This window comes from Hemiscyllium ocellatum, chromosome 51 (genome assembly GCF_020745735.1).
Source record: "Hemiscyllium ocellatum isolate sHemOce1 chromosome 51, sHemOce1.pat.X.cur, whole genome shotgun sequence".
Taxonomy (NCBI): Eukaryota; Metazoa; Chordata; class Chondrichthyes; order Orectolobiformes; family Hemiscylliidae; genus Hemiscyllium; species Hemiscyllium ocellatum.
In genome coordinates, this window is record NC_083451.1 from 7,908,246 (window position 1) to 7,929,521 (window position 21,276).

The 21,276-nt window shown below is 44.4% G+C and overlaps 1 protein-coding gene across 1 annotated transcript; it reads left to right on the forward strand.

Annotated features, from left to right (window-relative positions):
* Positions 1 to 9,860: 9,860 nt before the first annotated feature.
* LOC132805671 (uncharacterized) lies at positions 9,861 to 21,015 on the forward strand. The gene is made up of 3 exons (XM_060820857.1): positions 9,861 to 9,946; positions 17,850 to 18,001; positions 19,010 to 21,015. The coding sequence occupies exons 2-3, from the start codon at positions 17,904 to 17,906 to the stop codon at positions 19,641 to 19,643; spliced, it is 732 nt and encodes a 243-aa protein (XP_060676840.1). The 5' UTR covers positions 9,861 to 9,946; positions 17,850 to 17,903; the 3' UTR covers positions 19,644 to 21,015.
* The last annotated feature ends 261 nt before the right edge of the window (positions 21,016 to 21,276 follow it).

Below are 21,276 nucleotides of genomic sequence, written 5' to 3' on the forward strand. Positions count from 1 at the left end.
TAGAGGGGAGGGCCGGACATCGGCCTGAGGCCTGTTCGACAGGCTGAACCCCATGGGGCCTTGTGAGTTGTGTCTATTTGTTACCCTGAAGTTTGATTTCCTCTGGGACACCCTGGATTTTTAAGGATCTCCGGTTAAGTGAGATTGATTGTGGCTCTGTCATTTTAAAGCAAGCTTTAAATCTAAGGTTAAAATAACCAGGGCCTTGGGATTTGAAACAACCATGTTAAGTGTCTGACACACAGGACACCCCAAAGAGGAAATTAAAACCCTGAATGAGAAACTCTCCTCAAAGTCTTGGTGTAATGTCAGAGGAATGTGTGGTGTGTGGGCCGGGATGGACGTGATACGGATAAAGACAGAGAGAGAGAGAGAGGGGGATAGAGAGAGAGAGGGAGAGAGAGGGGGATAGAGAGAGAGAGAGAGAGATATCTGGGAGTCACACTGACCCCAAGAAAATCCCAACAGGGAACCTCAGCAAATATCCCCACGGTCCGGACAGTTTTGTGTTTGGTGGTAGATTTAGGGACAGAGAATCGTCGAGGCTCCTGAGGGGTCAATGTTTAATATTTTCAAACTGCATTGATATACATTACAAAGCTTTAAAAAAATCTTGAAAGCAAACAGGGAATGTTCAAACTTTCCTGTGCTAGAATTAACACGACATTGTTGAGGGAGACCCAACGAAGTTCAAGTCCTGACACTAACATCTCAATGGGACAGACAGTTCCAGGGCAGGGTACTGAGAGATATTGCAATGTATCCTACACACTGGGGTGTAGACAGTGAACACATCACGGAGAATAAATCTGCAGTAAGAATATGTCAAATTAATTCTCAACACATATTATTTCTCTCTCTGTCGTGAGAGACAGCAGCTCGGTCTGGTTGAGATTGTCTGTATGGGGGGAGACAGAGAGAGAAAGAGAGACAGATAGAGAGAGAGAGAGAGAGAGAGAGAGAGAGAGAGAAAGAGAGAGATACAGACAGAGAGCTAAATAGAATTATGTGTGTGCAGAGAGAGAGAGGGATAAATGCACCAAATAGAGTCACAGAGTCACGGAGCCGTTCAGTACCGAAACAGACCCTTCGGTCCCACTCGTCTATTAAGACCAAATATGCTCAATTAATCCAGTTCCATTTGCTCGCATGTCGCCCATTTCCTTACGAACTCTTCCTATTGAAATAGCCATCCAGGTACCTTTCGATGTAACTGTACACGCATCCACCACTTTCTCTGCCAGCTCATTTCATAGACGCACCACCATCTTCGTGAACAATTTGCCCTCAGATCTCTTCCAAATCTTTCCCCTGTCCTTATACCTATACCCTCCAGTTCTGGAATCCCCCGCACCGGGGAAAAGTCTTTAGTCCTTCACCCTATCCATGCCCCTCATAATTGTATAAATTTCTGTAAGGCCACCCCTCAGCCTCTGATGTTCCAGGGGAAATAGCCCCAGTCGATTCAACCTTTCCCTACAGCTCAAACACTCCAACACTGTCAACACATTCATAAATCTTTTCAGAACCCTTTCAAATCTCACATCATCGCTCCTACTGCAGGAAGACCAGAAATAAAAACAGCATTCTAAACGTGGCCTAACCAATGTCCTGTGCAGCCAAAACATGATCTTCTGACCCATACAGGAAAGAATACCTATCCTGTATATTTGCAATTCCACGATCAAGGACTATGAACCTGCACTCCAAAGTCTCTTTGTCCAGCAACACTCCACAGGACCACTCCATAAAGTGTGCAAGTCCTGCCCTTATTTGCCTTCCCAAAATGCAGCATCTCAGATTTATCTGAATTAAAATCCATCTGCCACTCCTCAGCTCAGTGGCCCATCTGACCAAGATTCTCTTGTACTCTGAGGTAAGCTTCTTCGCTGTCGACTGCACCTCCAACTTTATTCCCATCTTCCAGTTAGAAACTATGCCTCTTGTATTCACATCCCAGTCATTTATGTAACTGACAGAACACAATGGACCCAGCACCGATCCGTGTGCGACACCATTGGTCATAGGCCTCCAGACTGAAAAAATAACCATCCGCCAACACCTTCTGTCTCCTCCCTTTGAACCAATTCTACGGTGAAATGGCTAGTTCTCCCGATATTCCATATGATCCTAATTTGCTGAACAGTTACCATGAGGAACCTTGTTAAGTGCCTCACTGAAGTCCATCTTGATCACGTCCACCGCTCCACTTTGATTGTGTCATAGAGATGTGCAGCATGGAAACAGACTCTTGGGTCCACTCTGTCCATGCCGACCAGGTATCCCAACTCAATCTAGTCCCACATGCCAGCAGCCGGCCCATATCCCTCCAAACCACTCCTATTCATGTACCCATCCAGATGCCTTTTAAATGCTGTAATTGTAACAATGTCCACTACTTCCTCTGGCCGCTCATTCGATACACACACCACCTTCTGCGAGAAAAAGTTGCCCATTCGGTCACTTTTAGATCTTTTTCCTCTCACCTTAACCTATCACCGCTAGTTATGTGCTCCCCAACCCAGGGAAAAGACTCTGTTTATTTATCCTATCCATTCTCCTCATGATTTTATGAAATTCTACACGGTCACCCCTCAGCCTCTGACACTCCAGGGAAAACAGCCCCAGCCTATTCAGCCTCTCCCTGTCGCTCAAAACCTCCAACCCTGGCAACATCCTTGTAAATCTTTTCTGAACTCTTTCAAGTTTCACAACATCTTTCCAATAGAAGTGAGACCAGAATTGCACATAATATTTCAAAAGCGGCCTAACCAATGTCCTGTACAGCTGCAATATGATCTCCCAACTCCAATACTTAATACTCTGGCCAATGAAGGAATGTATACCCAACGCCTTCTCAGCAAACTTCTTCAAAACATCAAGTCAGTGAGACACGGATTCCCATGCACAAAACCATATTGCCTATCCCGAATCGGTTGTCGTCCTGTCTCCCCAGTGTGGAGGAGACACCACCAAGAGCAAAACACACAGTAAATGATGCGTTTGGATGCACAAAACAATCGTTGCCAGATGTGGAAGGATCCTTTGGGGCCTTGGACAGGGGTGAGCAGGGATGTGTGGGTGCCGGTTTTACACGTCATGCGGTGGCAGTGGAAGGTGCAGGGAGTGTAGGGTTAGTTGGTGGGGGATTGGACCTCTCCAGGGAGTCAAGGAGTGAATGGGGAAGCAGTCCACAGAGAGTATTCCAAACGTAAGTGCTTGGTTAGTTCCACACTCCTCACCAACACACCCTCCACTTCGACAACTTCCCTTACCGCTGCAAGATGTGTAAAGCCTACATCCACACCTTCCCCCTGAACTCTTTCAAACTTCCCAATGGATCCTTCCACATGTGGCAGAGATTTTTTCTGTGCACCCAAACACCTCATTTATTGTGTCCGTTGCTCGCCATATGGTCTCTTCTTCATTTGGAGACAGGACAACATCTTGTGGATTCTTTCAGGGAACATCTCTGGACACAAGGCACCAAATAAACCCCACTGCCCTGTGGCTGAACACTTCAACTCCCACTCAGGCACGCCCAAAGACATGTAGGTGCTGGGACACCTCCACTGCCAAATCCAAGGCACCCGATGCCTGGAAGTTGAACAGCTCATCTTCCACCTTGGGACCATCCGGCCACGCGACAGTAACATCGACTTGACCAGTTTCTTCATCTCCCCTCCCCCATCTCATCCCAGAACCAAACCTACAACTCAGCAACACCCACTTGAAGTGTCCTATTAATCCATCTTCCTTCCCAACAATCCGCTCCTCACTCCCCTCTGACCTATCACCCTCTCCCCCACCTGCATTTACATATCACCTTGCCCGCTACTTTGCCCCCAGTCCCACCACCAACTATCCCCGGCCCCAGTTCATCTTTCAGCTCCCTTCCCCCCGTCCCACATTCCTGATGATGGGCTTATGGCCGAAATGGTGACTCTCCTGCTTCTCGGATGTTGCCTGACCTGCTGTGATTTTCCAGCGCCGCAATTTTCCACTCTGATTTCCAGGATCTACAGCCCTCACTTGCCCCTTCACTGTCCTTTAGCTGAGGCATTTGTGGGGACCTTTCTTTATCTTACCCCTATTCCAGACTGCTGCCCCTGAGCTTGCATATTGCCTCATCTGTCTCAGTCATAGAGCTCAGTGACTCTTAGTTAAAATGTGAATTCCACAATCTCATGTCCCAAGTTCAGAGAGTTTTAGTCCAGGGTGTCTACTGGGAATGTTTACTCCACCTTACACCTACCCGCCCTGTACTCCACCTTGGTTCTCTCCTCTGATTATCTGATTTTTGACGGCTTCCCGTTTTTGAGCCGTTCCTTTACCTGCGAGTATCTGCTGCAAATCAGCTACTGTTCTTGGCAAATGCCATCAAAATTTGCATTCCTCCAATTTAGTACAACTTGCAAAACAATCTCGTGGCCAAACGCACCACAGCACATTCACCCATCTCTTAGGTTAAACGAGGTAAATGCAAAGTACCAATACGATTTGATACCATTTGCATGTCCCTTCGCTTCGGACCCATTTGATGACTGCATTCTCGTGGCTAGTTCCAGACTCTCCTCGTGGCGGCACATTTATTCAGCATCCAACAATTCAATGTATGATTAATTAAATAAACTCTGCTTTTTTTTAATGAGATAAACAGGGTTTTGTGTCCAATGCTACTGTCAGAAGTGAGTACTTCATCTGAAGAGATACTTTTATGTTTATCTCTCCACTGGAAGCATATCCTTCCCTCATAAGATCAGCGATAATGTGCAGTTTACTCAAGGACACAACCCAGCCGACCTTGTTCCCAGCCCAGTACTACAGCAGTAGCCGGTTCCGATAATCTAATTCCTTTCTCCTGTGAGAAGCTGTTTCTGTGTCAACTGTTGCTGCAGATACCAACTAACCTCAAACGTCTTTCTCTGAATATCCCCCTCTCTACAGACACACACATGTCCATCACACTATCTATCCCTCTGTCTCTCTCCAGACGCCCACCCCGGCACCCCCGCCTCCCACACATATAATCTCTGCCAGACAGAGGGAGCTGCTCTTAGCATGAGAATTATTTTGACATATTCTTCCGTAGATTTATTCTTCCTGAGGGGTTTACTGTCTCCACCCCAGAGTGTCAGACACATTGCAATGTTCTCAATCCCCTCCCAGAGAGCTGCCTGTCCTGTTGAAAAGTTCATGTCAGGATTTGAACTTCGTTGGATCTCTGTGAACATTGTCATGTTAATTCTAACACAGGAAAGTTTGATCATTCCTTCTTTCCTTTTAAATATTTTAAGCATTGTTATGCATTCTAATGGTTAGCTGCGCAGTTTGAAAACATTGAACAAAGACTCATGAGAAGACTCGAAGAAGTGGCCGGACTGCGGGGATATTTGCTGAGGTTCCCTCTGGGATTTTCCTGATGTCAGTGTGACTGCCAGTTATAACTCTCCCTCTCTCCCTCTCTCTCTCTCTCTCTCTCTCTCTCTCTCTGTCTTTATCCTATCACATTCATCCTGGCCCACACACCACTAATTACTCTGACATTAAACAAAGCTTTTAAGGTAAGTTTCACATTCAGGGTTTTAATTTCTTCTTTTTGGAGTCCTGTCTGTCAGCCACTTAACATGCTTGTGTTATTCCCAAGGCCCAGGTTTTTTTAACCACAGGCTTCAAACTTGCATTAAGATGACAGAGCCACAATCAATCTCAGTTAACCAGAGACCTTTAAACATCGAGGGTGTCCCAGAGGAAATCAAACCTCGGGCTAACAAATAGACACAACTCACACGGGCCCCATGGGGTGCGGCCTGTCGAATAGGTCTCAGGCTGATGTCCGCCACTCCCCTCTGGAGAAAAGGTCTATCCGAGGGAAGGATTTCTTGTACTGTCGTAGTTTCAAAATAGCAATTCCTGCAAGGTGTGGGTGAGGAGCGTGGGAGAGAAAAAGGTTATTAGAACTGGAAAGGAGGCTTGGTTTTCAAACAAATTACACAGCAAGAGGTCATTCCTTCACACAAAACATTCCTCAGCAAACTCAAGTACGATCAAATTTTGAAAAAAACTTCAGGGATTTTAATTGCAGACGCACCGGGCAGCATTACAGCTATCGGTTTATTGAAACGCTCGTTGCTTCGACCGCATTGCCACAGGCTGTCAGAGCACAGCATGATCTCACAGGCAGCAGCATGTCAGCAGCAAGTTCAGCTCGATATTTCTGATGGGGGCTGCTTAAATGTTCAATATATCTTGCAAATGCAGGCACTGACATAACTGTGATTTCACAATATCAAATGTCTCTCCCTCCCACCCACCCTCTCTGACTTTCTCCTGCCTCTCTCCTGTTTACAAGTCTCTCTCTCTCTCACTCTCAATGTGAACATTCACACATTATTACTCTGACATTGTAACAAGTCTTTAAGAGGCAGTTTGACATTTAGGATTTTACTTTCCTCTTTGGGAATTTCTGTGACTCAGACACTCGCTGAGCGTGGGAACGTGGAGGTTAACAACTTTGTGTCAAATCTGAAGACCTTGGTTACTTTAACCCCAGGCTTCAAACCTGTTTTAAAATGACAGGCCCATAATCTGACAGGACCCAGTTAACCAGAGGTTTGTTAAAAAAAAAACTAGGGTCCAACAGAGGAAAAAAGTCTTTGGGAAAATAAAGGGACACAGCTGAAGTGGGGCCCCACGGAGTGCGGCCTGTGAAATAGGCCTCAGGACTGTGTGCCCCTCTTGGATAATGCTCTTTTCAAAGTTCACCTTACCCAAACGCTCTCTCTCTCTCTCTCTGTTTGGATTTTCCAAGTGAATAATAATTCCCAGGGATAAAAGGGACGGGATCAATTAAAAGACAGAGAGAAAAGAAATCAGATATAGCACAGCAAGATGCCAGGGAGTGTCTCTCTCAGCAACATCTAAACATTAAACATGTCAGCCGGCAGTTGACTTTCAGGCCAGATCTTTCCAAAATGAGGAGTAAGCTGATGAGAAGACTCACTGTGAGCAAAGATGGCATGATGACAATTGATTCACAGAAACATCTCATATAGAGCAATGTAGCAGCAGCCAAACCATCTGATTCCTTTCTTCTCTGCAATGCTGGTCAAGCTTTGATTATTTGCTGTAATGCCAGAAACTAAAATTACTGCTGTTTCACAATTTCAAATACCTCTCCCACTTGTTCCTTCTGTGGAAGGGGTATTGACACTTGCTCTGTGGAATGGGTATAGGAACAAACTCATTGAGCTTCTGCTTGCTCAGTTCTTGAATCGTAGAACACAGAGAATTTAGATTTAGATTAGATTACTTACAGTGTGGAAACAGGCCCTTTGGCCCAACAAGTCCACACCGACCCGCCGAAGCGCAACCACCCACACCCCTACATTTACCCCTTTTACCTAACACTACGGGCAATTTAGCATGGTCAATTTACATGACCTGCACATCTTTGGACTGGTGAACTAGAAGAAGAGAACTAAGAATCCCGCAGATCAGTGACAGGCCCTTCGGCCCTCCAAGCCTACTTCAAGTCATTGTGTTCTTACTTTCTAAAACTATCTTCGCTTACAGGATTCACATCCCTCTCTTCCCTTTCTATTCATGTATTTGTCCAGGTGTTTCTTGAAAGCTGCTGTCGTTTCTGTTTCCACCATTTCCTCTGACAGCACATTGCAGGCACTCACCAGCCTTTGTGCGATAAACTTATATCACACATTTCCTTTAAACCGCTCCCTTCCTCCGTCACTCGCACCTTGAACCTGTGGATCCTGTATCCCTACAACGCTGGGAAGAAAAAACTGATACTGTCCACTCTCTCCATGCCTTTAACAATCTTATAAACCTCGATTTTCTCCCTCAACCTCCTGCATTCTATTGAGAACAGCCTCAGTCTATTTCTTTCTTCACAGCTAAACTTTCCCCATACCAGGCAGCATCCGGGTAAACCTTTTCTGTACCCTCTCCAAAGCATCCACATCCTCTGGTGACCAGAACTGCACACAGTATCCCAAGTGCGGCCTCACTAAAGTTCGAAATATAGCTGCAGCGTAACTCATCTATTCATACACACAATGCCCCTTCCAGTGAAGTCAAGGATGCCATAGTTATTTTTCCCTGCCTTCCATGCCACCTTCCATGATCTGTAAACGTGCACACACACATCGCTCTGCAAGCTAATACTCATAAGGGTTCGGCCATTCACTATTTAATCGACACTTGACCTTTGAAAGTGGATCACCTCCCATCTGTCCGGACTAAACTCTAACTGGCATTTTTTCAGTCCATGTCTCCAAGTAATCTACATCCTGTGGTATCGTCTGACAATCTTCCTCACTATCTACAATTCCAACAATATTTGTATAATATGCAAACCTATTAAATAACCAACCACGTTTTCCTCCAAATCATTTATGTCGACCATAAACAGAGCTCCCAGGACTCTGAACCGCCCTCTTGATTTGTCCTATCTGTCCATCTTCCGTCCCAACTATCCAATGCACCCTCCGCTCCGACCTAACACCCTCTGCCACACCTGCATCCACCTACCACCTTCCCAGATACCACCCGCAGCCTCACCACCAACCCCCCTGTTTAATTTTCAGCTCCCTTCCCCCCGTTCCACATTCCTGATGTTGGGCAGATGGCAGAAACGTCGACTCTCCTGCATCTCGGACATTGTCTGAACTATTGGGTTTTCCAGCGCCAAACGTTTTGACTCTGATCGTCAGCATCTGCAGCCCTCACTTTCTCCTTCACTGTCTTTTCGCTGAGACATTTGTGGGGGCCTTCCTTTATCTTACCCCTGTTCCAGCCTGCTGCCCTTAGGCTTGCTTATTGCCTACTCTGTCTTCGCCAGAGAACTCGGTGACTCTGAGTTTAAATTAGATTCTTCTCGAGGCGAGACATTTATGCAGCCTCCAACAATTCAATGTGAGTGTTTCATTAAATAAACTCTACTCTATTTTTAATGATAAAAATAGGGTTTTGTCTGCAATGCTGCTGTCAGAGCACTTACTTCATCTGAAGAAATACTTTCATGCTGATCACTCCACTGGAAGCATAACCTTTCCTCACAAAATCAGCGATAATGTGCACTTTACTCAAAGACAAAAACAAGCTGACAATCTGACTGTGAAGCATTTCCTCCCCAGTGCTCCTGATAATGTGACAGTCTGTGTACTCTGTAGGCTGGTTCGCTTGCATTTAAAACAAAGTACTTAACTGTTGCATCATTTATAACAAATTTAATTTCCTGCCTTTATTCCTGATGAAGGGTCATTGCCCGAAACGTCGATTTTCATGCTCCTTGGATGCTGCCTGACCTGCTGTGCTTTTCCAGCACCACTCTGATCTAAAGATTACAGAGTATGCAGACTCTCACTTTATCAGCAGCAGTGGGGAGACAATGCTTCACTGTCAGGTTATCCACTTGTCAGACGTCAGCTGGGTTGTGTCTTTGAGTAAAGTGCTCCTTATCGCTGAGCATATGAGGGAGGGTATGCTGCCAGTGGAGAGATCAGCATAAAAGCATTTCCTCAGATGAAGTGCTGCATGTGACAGCATGTATTGCATGCAAGACTATTTGCCTCGTCAAAAAAAAACAAGAGGAAGTTATTTAATTAAACACACACATTGAATTGTTGGTTGCTGAATAAATGTCTCACCGTGAGCAGAGTTTGCAACAAGACACCGGTGCATTGGCATTAAATTAATTTCATGTAAAGCAACATGCAAATGGAATCAAACTGTTTTTATACTTTGCATTCTGTCCCTGATGACCTAAGAGACGGATGGACATGTTGTGGTTCGTTTTGACACGATGATTGTTTTGTAAGATGCAAATGCCTGGCTGGATCAAAAGGAGAGGTCCAACAGGGACAGAAACATAAGTGGAGGGATCAAGGGCAGAGTAATCAACTGGTTCAGAGTCGAGGCGGTTCAGGTTGGTGAACCTTTTTTATGCTTCTCTCTGTCTGTTTCCCTTAATTTGGTTCGATTGCTCCTTCTCTCTCTCTCTCTCTCTTTTTCTCTCTCTGACTGTCTCCCACTCTCCCACTCTCCCTCTCTCTCGCTATCATTGTCCCTCTCTCTGCCGCTCGCTCTTTCTGTCTCAATGTTTCTCTCCGTCTGTCTCTTCTTTTGTCAATGAATCTCTCTCTCTCTCGCACTATGTCTGTCTCTCTGTCTCTGACACGCTGTCTTCCTCTCCCAATGTATCTCTCTCTCCCACTGTCTCCCTCTCTCTCTCTCAATGTCTCTCTCTTTCTCACTGTCTCTTGTCACTCTTTTCACTCTCACGGTTTTGTTGTCTCCCTCAATTCTCCCTCTCTCTGTTCCTTTTTCTTGTTCGTTCCCCCGCTCTATCTCTCTCGTTGTGTCTCTCTCTGTGTCGCTCTCCGTTTCTGAATTCCTCTCTTCCTGTCCTTCACAGTATCTCTATCTCTTGCCTCTCTATCTTTCTCTTTTAAACAGTCTCTCTCTTAACCTGTCTCACTTTCTCACTATCCACCTGACTCTGTCCCTCTTTCTCCTTCTTTTCCTGTGTCACTCTCATTCTGTCTCTCTCTTTCATGCTTTCTGTCTCTTTCTCTCCGTCACTGCCTCTCCCTCTCGCTCTTTCTGTCGTAGTAACTCTCCATCTCTCTGTCTAACTGACTCTTCCTCCCTCTTTCTCTCTGTCTCTCTCCCTCACTGAATCTCTCCCACTCCCTCTGTCTCTCTCACACACACACTGTGACTTTTTCTCTGTCATTGTCTCCTACTCTCTCATTCTGTGTCTCTCATTGTCCCTGTCACTTCCACTCTCTCACACTATCTTTGCTTTCTCCCTCACAGTATTTCTCTTTGACGTACATGCTCTCTCACTGACTATTTCTGTTCTTTTTCTTGCTTTATCCCTCTCATGTCTCTCTTTATGTTTCTCTTTCTTGCTTAACCCCCACCTCTCTCATGTCTCTCTATCTTTCTTTCCTTCTGTATATCTCTGTTAATACTCTCCCTCTGACTCGCTCTATCTCTCACTCTCTCTGTCCTTCACGTTACTTCTCTCTCACACTGCCTCTCTCTCTCACACGCACCCACACACTTTTGGTCTCTTGCTGTCGCTCTGTCTGCCCTTCTTTCTTGTTCTTTTCCTATCTATGTCTCTCGCTTCTTCTTTTTTCTATCTCTCTCTTCCTCTAGCTCTCTCCCTCACTGTGTCTCTCTCACTGACCCTTAGTCGCTAACTCCCTCTCTCTCCCACACACATTCTCTGTTTCATTCTATCTCTCAATTCTGTCTGTCTAACTCTCGCTATCTCTTTCTCACTCTTTCCCTCTCTATTTCTTACAGTCTCTCTGTTCTCTTTCTCTCTGTAACAGTCTCTGTCTCACTGCTTCTCTCTCTGTCCTTCTTTCTCAGTCTTTCCCAATCTGCATGTCTGATTGACTCTCCCTGTCTCTCACTGCCTCTCTCCATCTCTCTCTCTCTCTCTGTCGCTCTCACAAACTGTTTCTCTCATTCTCTCTGTGTCTATTTCGCTCACTGTTTTTGTATGAGTCTGCCTGGTTTTCTCTCTCGCTCACTGTCCTTCAGCCTGTCTCTCTCTTTCTCTCTGGAGGGGAGTGCAGTTTTCGAGCCTCCGAGGAAGCAGTGGGAAAACCCCAACTTTTGCACTTTGATATATTTACTGGGTAATCAACCATCATTATCCATTCCTAACTGTCTGTGAAATGAAAATGGTGAACCGCGAACCACTGGCAGCATCTGTAGGAAGAATGCAGAGTTGGTACTTCGAGTCCCTTCATCAGGGAATAAGTGGTATTTGTAATGAAGACTGGGTTGGGTGTGTGTGGGTGGCGGGGTGGGGGGGGGTGTTGGAGGGGGAATCTGTGTGGATAGGTGGAGATGGAGCCCAGATAGCTAGATAGAGGGAGAGATGTGTGTGATAACATGCACCTGTAAGAGGTTCTGTATCTCTTCAAGAAATGTCACAGAGTTGTCAAGATGTACAGCTCGGAAAGTCGTCCATACCGACCAGATATCCCAACCCAATCTTATCCTCCCTGCCAGCACCCTGCCCATATTCGTCCAAACCCTTCCTATTCATATACCCATCCAGATGCCTGTTCAACGTTGCAATTGTAGGAGCCTCCACCTCTTCCTCTGACAGCTCATTGCATTCATGTACCACCCTCTGAGTGATAAAGTTGCTGCAACAGTCTCTTTTACCTGCTCACCTGAAACATATGCCCTCTTGTTCTGGACTTCCCCACTTTCAGACTTTGTCTATTTACCCTATCCATGCCCCTCATGATTTTGAAAATCTCTGGAAGGTCACCCCTCAGCCTCCAACTCTCCAGGGAAAACAGCCCCAGCCTATTCAACATCTCCCTATAGCTTAAATCCGTCAACCCTGGCAACATACTGTAAACTATTTCTGAACCCTTTCAAGTTTCACAACATCTTCCCGATAGGAACGAGATCAAAACTGCACTCAATATTCCAACAGAGGCCTAACCGATGTCGTGTAAGCTGCAACATGACCTCCGAATTACTGTAATCAACACTCTGACCAACAAAGGAAAACATACCAAATGCCTTCTTCACTGTCCTATCTACCTGCGACTCCACTTTCAAAGAGCTATGAACGTGCAATCCAAGGTCTCTTTATTCAGCGACACTCCCTAGCACCTTACCATTAAGTATATGAGTCCTGCTAAGATTTGCTTTCCCAAAATGCAGCACCTCACATTTATCTACATTAAACTCCATCTGACATTTCCCAGCCCATTGGTCCATCTGACCAAGATCCTGTTGCAATCTGAGGTAACCTTCTTCGCTGTCCACTCGACCTCCAATTTTTGTGTAATCTGCATACTTACTCTCCATCACTCTTTTGCTCACTCGAGAATGTACGTAAACCTCCAGTTATGAGTTCACCAACCTCGGACAATGAAAGCCAACATGCAGTTTGTCTTTTTAACATGTTTCTATACTGCTGCACCTTTACTTTGGATTTCAGTGACATCTGGACAAGGACATCCATAGAGACATAGCTTCATATAGCACGGAAAGAGACCCCTCGGTGTAATGAACTTGTTAATCTCATTCCAAAGCCTCCATATCTTCCCTATATCGATCACAAAGATGCACAGGTTTGAATAGTCATCAAAACTGGATATTTTATTCTTGATTCATCCATCCAAATTGCTGAACTGTGTTGTGAATAACTGAACCTACACCAGCGTCAGTTTGTGATCAGTGCATAATACTGGGAACCTGTGTAATATCCTGTGGGACATCTCAATCCTTTATAGGTACCATTAAAGCACACATTATTGTGGACATTTTCAATGTCCTGTTGTACTTGGAGTCTGCTGGGCTTTTCCAGCAACACATTTTTCAGCTCTGATCTCCAGCAACTGCAGTCCTCACTTTCTCCTGAACATCTCCTCCACCTACCCCACAAGAGGGCAGTGGGCCCACTGCAACTTTTCAGAAAGTTTGGCTAGGCCTTATAACTCCTGGCAGAAACTCCAATCTTCACCTGTAAATCATGCCCCTCGGAGATAACCACAACTTCTGCTTAATTAATGGGTAAGTACCACCCAGAATGATAGAGAGACATTTTCTGTTTGCCGACGTGTGCGTCCCTGGATGTCTGGCACTCTTTTGCCAATGTAATATGAATTGAGCAAGTTGCTTTTTTTTCATACGTTTCAGTATTGTCTGTGTTTTCCCTATAGTACAGTTAAATGGTGCTGACAAATCTCAAAATGCAGCTGCTCTGCCTATTCTTGTTAGTGCTGCTCACAATCCCCATGTCAGATGCGGCTGCACTGGATAAGCATGCTTTGATTGGCATGATTCCACCAGTAAGTGTCAGTGAAATAGACCTTACCTGACCAGCTCAGTAAGCCGGGGGCTGTGCTCAATCTTAGGTCACATCGGAGCCTGGTTACTTGGAACAGGCTGGTAATAAATGGAGAGAACACAGCAGGTATAGGGAGTGCTCTGCAGCTGTGGGATATAAGGCTCAATCAAATACCCATGATCTATATTACAATGTGTGGAACGGACGTTCAGGAAAACTATTACCAGATTTCCTGGGGTCACATCACTGAGAGTGAAATCGATTGCATCCGCGGACCCCGAAATAAAGGAGTGAGTCAAATAAATCGGAGTGATGGTTGGAGGAAATGCCCAAACGCCAAACACAGACAACATTTTACTCTTTACTGAATGATCTCACTCACTTCTTAGTTTCCCTTTGGCTCCTTCTGCCGCATTATTCCTATTACTTGTTGGTCTGCAAGTCTTTTTTTTCTCTTTGTCTCTTTCTTCTGTTCCCTTGCTTTTTAGTTGCTCTACACCTTGTCCATATGCACCTAACTTTTTCTGAGTTATAATTCTGTCAGAATATTCCTGTTAGGGTAAAAGGAAAGGTTGGTAGGTTTGGGGAATGCTGGATGCCTGAAGAAATTTGAGTGTTTGTTTAAGAAAAAGAAGGAAGCATATGTCAGGTATAGACAGGACCGATCGAATCAATCCTTAGAAGAGTAACGACAGTAGGAGAATACTTAAGATGGAAGTCAGGATGGCAAAAAGGGGACATGAGACAGCTTTTGAAAATAGAATTAAGGAGAATCCAAAGGATTTTTACAAATACTTTAAAGACAAAAGAATAACTCAGGAGAGAGTAGTGCCCCTCAAAGATCGACAAGGTGGCCTTTGTGTGGAACTGCAGAAAATGGGGGAGATACTAAACGAGTACTTTGCATCAGTATTTACTGTGGAAAGGGATATGGAAAATATAGACTGTCAGGAAATAAATAATGACATCTTGAAAAATGTCCATATTACAGAGGAGGAAGTGCTGGATGTCTTGAAACGTAAAAGTGAATAGATCCCTAAGACGTGATCAGGTGTACCCTAGACCTCTGTGGGAATCTAGAGAAGTGATTGATGAGATTTTTGTATCAGAGATAGTCACAGGTGTGATGTCGAAAGATTAGAGGTTGGCTAACGTGGTGTCACGGTTTCAGAAATTTTGGAAAGGACAAGCAAAGGAACTGTAGAACAGTGAACCTGAAGTCGGTGGAGGGCACGTTGTTGGAGCGAATCCTGAGGGACAGGGTGTACATGTATTTGGAAAGGCAAGGACTGCTAAGGACTGGCTTTTGCGTGGGAAATAATGACTCATAAATTTGCTTGAGTTTTTTGATGTATTCACAAAGAGGATTGCTGAGGGCAGAGTGGTAGATAGAGTCATAAAGATGTACAGCATGGAAACAGAACCTTCTGTCCAACCTTTCCATGCCGACTACGTATCCCACCCCATTCTAGTCCCACCTGCCAGTACCCGACCCATATCCCTCCGAACCCTTCCTAGTCATATACCTATCCAAACAACTCTTAAATGTTGCAATTGTACCAGCCTCCATCACTTCCTTTGTCAGCTCATTCTAGATACGTACCACCTCTGTGATCATGTTGCCCCTTAGGACTCTTTAATATCTTTCCCCTCTCACCCAAAACCTATGCCCTCTAATTCTGGACCCACCGAACCCAGGAAAAAAGACTTTGCCTCTTTGCCTTATCCATTCCAATCATAACTTTGTACACCTCTATAAGATCTCCCCTCAGCTTTCGACGCTTCAGGGAAAGCAGCCCCAGTCTGTTCAGGCTCTCTCTGTAGCTCAACTCTTCCAACCCTGGCAATATCCTTGTAAATCTTTTCTGAATCCTTTCACGTTTCACAACATCTTTCCGATAGGAATAAAACCAAAATTGCGCGCAATATTCCAGCAGTGGCCTAACCAATGTCCTGTATAGCCGCAACATGACATCACAAATCCTGGACTCAATATGTTTTCCATTACAAAATGTATACCAAATGCCTTCTTCACTATCCTAGCTACCTGTGACTCCACTTTCAAGCAGATATGAATCTGCACTCCAAGGTCTCTTTTTTCAGCAACACTCCCGAGGAAATTATTATTAAGTGTGTATGTCCTGCTAAGATTTGCTTTTGCAAAATGCAGCACCTCGCATTTATCTGAATTAAATTCCATCTGCCATTTCTCAGCTCATTGGACCATCTGGTCAAGATCCTGTTGTAATCTGAGGTAACCCTCTTCGCATTCCACTACACCTCCAATTTTCGTTTCATCTGCAAACTTACTAACTGTATATGGACTTCAGTAAGGCGGTCGACAATGTTCTCCATGGGAGATTGGTTAGCTAGATTAGATCTGATGAAATGCACTGAGAAGTAGCCTTTTGGACATACAACTGGCTCAAAGGTAGAAGACAGAAGGTGGTGGTGGAGGGTCGTTTTTTAGATTGTGAACTGCGACCAGTGGAGTTCCACAAGTATCAGTAATGTGTCCACTAGTTTATGTAATTTATATGAATGATTTGGATGTGAGTGTAAGAGGTATCGATAGTAAATATGCAGATGACACCAAAATTGTAAGTGTAGTGGACAGCAAAGAAGGTTACCTCAGATTACACCAGGATCTTCATCAGATGGGCCAATTGGCTGAGAAGTGGCAGATGTAGTTTAATTCAGATCAGTGCGTGGATCTTCAATCTGGGAAAGCAAGTCTTAGCAGAACTTATATACCTAATGGTTCTAGCTCTATTGCTGAACAAAGAGATCTTGGAGTGCAGCTTCATTACTTCTTGGAAATGGAGTTGCAGGTAGATAAAATAGTGAAGAAGGTGTTTGGTATGCTTTCCTTTATTGGTCAGAGCATTGAGCACGGAGATGGATGGTCATCTTGCTACTGTAGAGGACATAGTTTCGTCCACTTTTGGAATATTGCATGCAATTCTGGTCTCCTTCCCATCGGAAAAATGTTGTGAAACTTGAAAGGATTCAAAAAAGATTTACAAAGCTGTTACTGATGGCGGTACCAGTATAGAAAGAGCTGCCAAAGGAAGTGGTGGAGGCTAGTATAAACAGCATTTAAAATGTGTATGTATGGGTATACGAAGAGGAAGGGTTGGAGGGTTATGCGCTGGGTGCTGGGAGGTGGAACTAGATTGGGTGGAATATCTGGTCGGCATGTTCCGGTTAGGCGGAATGTTCAGTTTCCATGCTGTACATCTCTATGACTCTCTGACGTCCCCTGCCAGCTAACTGTTCCTGAAGCTCTCATTCTGTCTCTCTTTCTCTCGTCCCGTCTCTATCTATTTCCACCCGTCACGTGTGGCATGGGGCATTGAATAGGGCATCAGTCAAAGGACATTAACATGAATCTATATGAGTTATCAAGAAGGCTAGTGGCATTCTGTGATTCATTGCAGAAGGATTTGTACATAAATAAGTAACAATGTTCTGCTCTCTGTCACATTACCCTGGTTCTCTCTTTAAACCTCTCGCTAATCGTAGAGTTTATTACAACCCTGGAACAGAACAGGGAAATAAAGTAAATCAACATTGACCTTCTTATGCAAACTTTTGAAATGTGAATTGATGACTTTTACGATGTGTCCAATATAATGGGCATTGTTCTGAGTAACCCATCTCAAACTTGGCCCACTGACACTGCACAGAGAATGTTTCACCCATGGTCCGTCCCTTAATTCACACTCTGACTTTACCCCTTTCAGTTTCCTCCAAACAGGGAAGCAATGGGTGTTTGATTCTGGGAGAGGACATTTTGCCTTTCAATCTTCACCTGCAAATCGTACCCATGGGAGATAACCAGGACTTCTGCTTAATTACAGGGCAAACACCACCTAGGATAATAGACAGACATTTTCTGTTTGCTGACATGTGTGTCCCTCCATATCTTTCACGCTCTTGCCAATGTAGTATGAATTGAACAAATTGTTTTTTTCATCCTTTTCAGATTTTTTCTGTGTTTTCCCGATTGTACGGTTAAAGGGTGCTGACAAATCTCAAAATGCGGACACTCTGCCTGTTCCTGTTGGTGCTGCTCACAAGCCCTATGTCATATGCAGCTGCACTGGATAACCGTGTCTTGTCTGTCATTGTCCTTCGGTAAGTCTCAGTGAAACAGATCTTACCTGACCACCGCTGGAAGCTGGGGGCTTTGCTCAATCTGAGGTCAAGTCAGAGCCTAGTTGCCTGGAGCAGGCTGGTAATAAATGGCGAGAACACGGCAGGTATAGGGAGTTCTTTGTAGCTGTGGGAAATAAATCTAAACCTATTAGCCAGGACTCTCATTACTCCCAGAGGCAGGGACTTCCAGGGAAACTATTACCAGATTTCCTGGGGTCTTATCTCTAACAGTGAAATCGATCGCACCCGCTAACCCCGAAATAAAGGAGAGAGTGATGTACATCGGAGTGAGGTTTGAAGCGAAAGTCCAAATCCCCCACACAGGCAACATTTCACTGTTTACTGAATCATCTCACTCACCTCTCAGTTTCCCTTAGTATCCCTCTGCCTGCTTTGTTATTATTCCTATTTCCTGTCAGTCTGGAAGTCTTTTGTTCTGTTTGTCTGTGTATGTCCCAAACATTTTTCCAGTTAACAATTCTTCCAGGATTCTCCCGACATCCAGCTCCCACTGATTGCACCTGAAGCTCTAATTCTCTCTCTCTCTCTTTCTCTCTCCCCGTCTCTATTTATTTCAAACCATCCCGTGTATCATGCAGCATCAAGTAGTGCATCAGTCAAAGTAACTTAAAATGAAGTTACAGTGAGTTATGAAGAAGGCTTGTGGCATTCTCTGATCCATTGCAGGAGGATTTGTACAAAAATAAGTCACATCGTTCTGCTCTCTGTCAATTAGCCTGATTCTCTCTTTAAACCTTTCACTGATCCCAGAATTTACTGCAACACTCGGATACAGATACAAAGTAAATCAACATTGAACTTCCCATGCAATAACTTGAAATGTGAATTGCAGGTTTTCACGTTTTCTTTAATTTGATGGGCGTTGTTCCAAGTAACTCATCTCAAACTGTGCCTACTGACACTGCAAAGAGAGTGTTTTACCCAAAGTCTGTTCCTTGACACACAACCTGACTTTATCTCTTTCAGTTTCCGCAAAGCAGCTGGGCGCCAGCTGACCGTTTATGGGAGAGGACACTTCGCCTTCCTGTTGGCTTTACCTGCTTCCCAGTGCAGAGAGACCAACAGACATGTAGACTTGAACCTCAGCAGATCAAGACATATTTTCATTACCGATGATGTGAATATTTTCCTGAACTCCCTAGGTGTAAATTACCTCACAGTCTTCCAGAACAGCGGCAGTCGTTGCCCAGAATGCAAATTGCTGAACCCCGTCCAGACCAACGGGAACCGCACCACTGCTGAGCTTTTCCAAACTCTGCTGAATAACAGAATCCATCACAATAACCAGTCAGTGGGCTGTATCATTCTCTACACAACCCACAGCCCATGTCTAGATCACTGTTTCAGTAACACGGGGAATTGTGAGATCATACCTGCCTTGCAAAGTTCTCCATTTCTTGACATATGGACTGAACCAGACATTCACAAGTATTTTGTCTTCAGTAAAATATTTGCCAATGATGGAGATCAGAGCCGACGCCAGGAAATCCGGGAAAAGCTGGCTGCAGTGGAAAGTACCGGGTTTCATGTCAGAAGGTGTGATGGAAAAGGCCGATTCCTGTGTAGAGAATGCTCCGCACCAGAATACTGCATCAAATAGGCTCCAAGAACTGATTTAACATAATAAGGGATCTGGGAATTTCTGAAAATGGGTGCCATGCCTGTTCAAATACATCTATCACATTTCAAATCAGAATAATAATCTGAATTTACTAACTTACACTGATATCATTTCTGCTTGTCATTCAATGAATCATATTAGATGTGATCAGAGATAAAATGTTAGTTATCCACTCAAAAAATTCAAGAAACCCTCACAGTCAAAATCAATTGCATTCACAACGTCTTTTTCCTGTCCAACAACACATCTGCAAATGCAACCCAATAGTGGTCCCACAGTCTCAGTGTCAGTCTTATTCTAACCAGTCTTATTCCTGATGAAGAGCTCCTGCCCGAAACATCCATTTTCCTGCTGCTTGGATGCTGCCTGACCTGCTGTGCTTTTCCAGCACCACTCTAGACTTGACTCGAATCTCCAGCATCTGCAGTCCTCATTTTCAACTTATCAAAATCCTGCTGGTCACTGCAGTTAGAGGTGTTTCATAACAATACTTGATAGTGTTCAGAAATCATTTCCAATGATGTTGCCAGGGTTACGGGGTTTGATCGATAGGGAGAGGTTGAATAGACTGTACTCCATGTAATCTAACCTTGTGAGCCATTCTACCATGAGGAACCCTGTCGAACCCCTCACTGAAATGCATCTGGTTCCCATCCATCCATCCATCCATTAAAATACATTTGAATGAGTACATGAATAGGAAGGGTTTTACTGAATATTGGCTAAATGCTGGAAATGGGGATGGATTTATTTAGGATACCTGGTAGGCTGTTTCATTGCTGAATATCTCTCTAACTCTCTGACTGTGACTCTAATACGAAGGTTGTACAGTAGCATTCAAACACAGTGCTGAAGTTAGATGTGAAATACTGTCACTGAGGCTGGTGTCCTTCTTCAAGTCACCCTTTATTTACACATCAGCAGCCCTCATGTCTTATCACTGTCTCATTCAGAGACCACATCTCTGACACTGACATTTCTTATCTGTCTGCCAGATTAACAGCCCCAATCATGGAACTCATATTCTATGAGATCCAACTCGCTGTAAGGTCTCAACGACTGCAATATGTACCCTGGAAATAAAGCAGACGCTGAAGAGAAACAGTTACATAACCGAAGTAAAGGAAGTGATACGGCCATGCTGGGGAGGGAAAGGGAGCTACACATTTGGGGTGACTCAGAGAGTGGAAAAAAACGAATGGGAAGGAGACCAGTAAAGAATGAATAAAACAGGTTTAATCGCCTGAATGAAGCATTCCATTAACCAATTCGTTTCAGAGTTTGGGTGCAGCATGTCGACAGTTTCCCCTTAATCGCTCTGCAGTTTCTGCATCATTTCCAAATGTTCTCTCTCCAATATTGTAGTATTGGAATCGTTTGAACAGCAGAGATATCATTTCTTTGCACAGCTCTATTCAGTGAAATGATTCGCATGTTTTACCAGACGTGATTTTTCTGCTTTTGATTTATGCATATAAAATAAACTTAATTCCACCATTGAACAGCAATCTGCTTGCAGAATTATGATTTCTGTTTTGTGAAGAAATATGAACGAGCTGGAGAAGGAGTGGCAGTGCCCATGGTGGGGAATCTCCAATATTGCAGTTGGAAG

What these genes read in the sequence shown, in the direction of transcription:
- LOC132805671 (XM_060820857.1), top strand. Translation starts at nt 17,904, where the DNA reads ATGCGGACACTCTGCCTGTTCCTGTTGGTGCTGCTCACAAGCCCTATG. An exon ending in TTGTCTGTCATTGTCCTTCG is followed by an intron (nt 18,002 to 19,009) that starts GTAAGTCTCAGT and finishes TATCTCTTTCAG; the next exon opens with TTTCCGCAAAGCAGCTGGGC.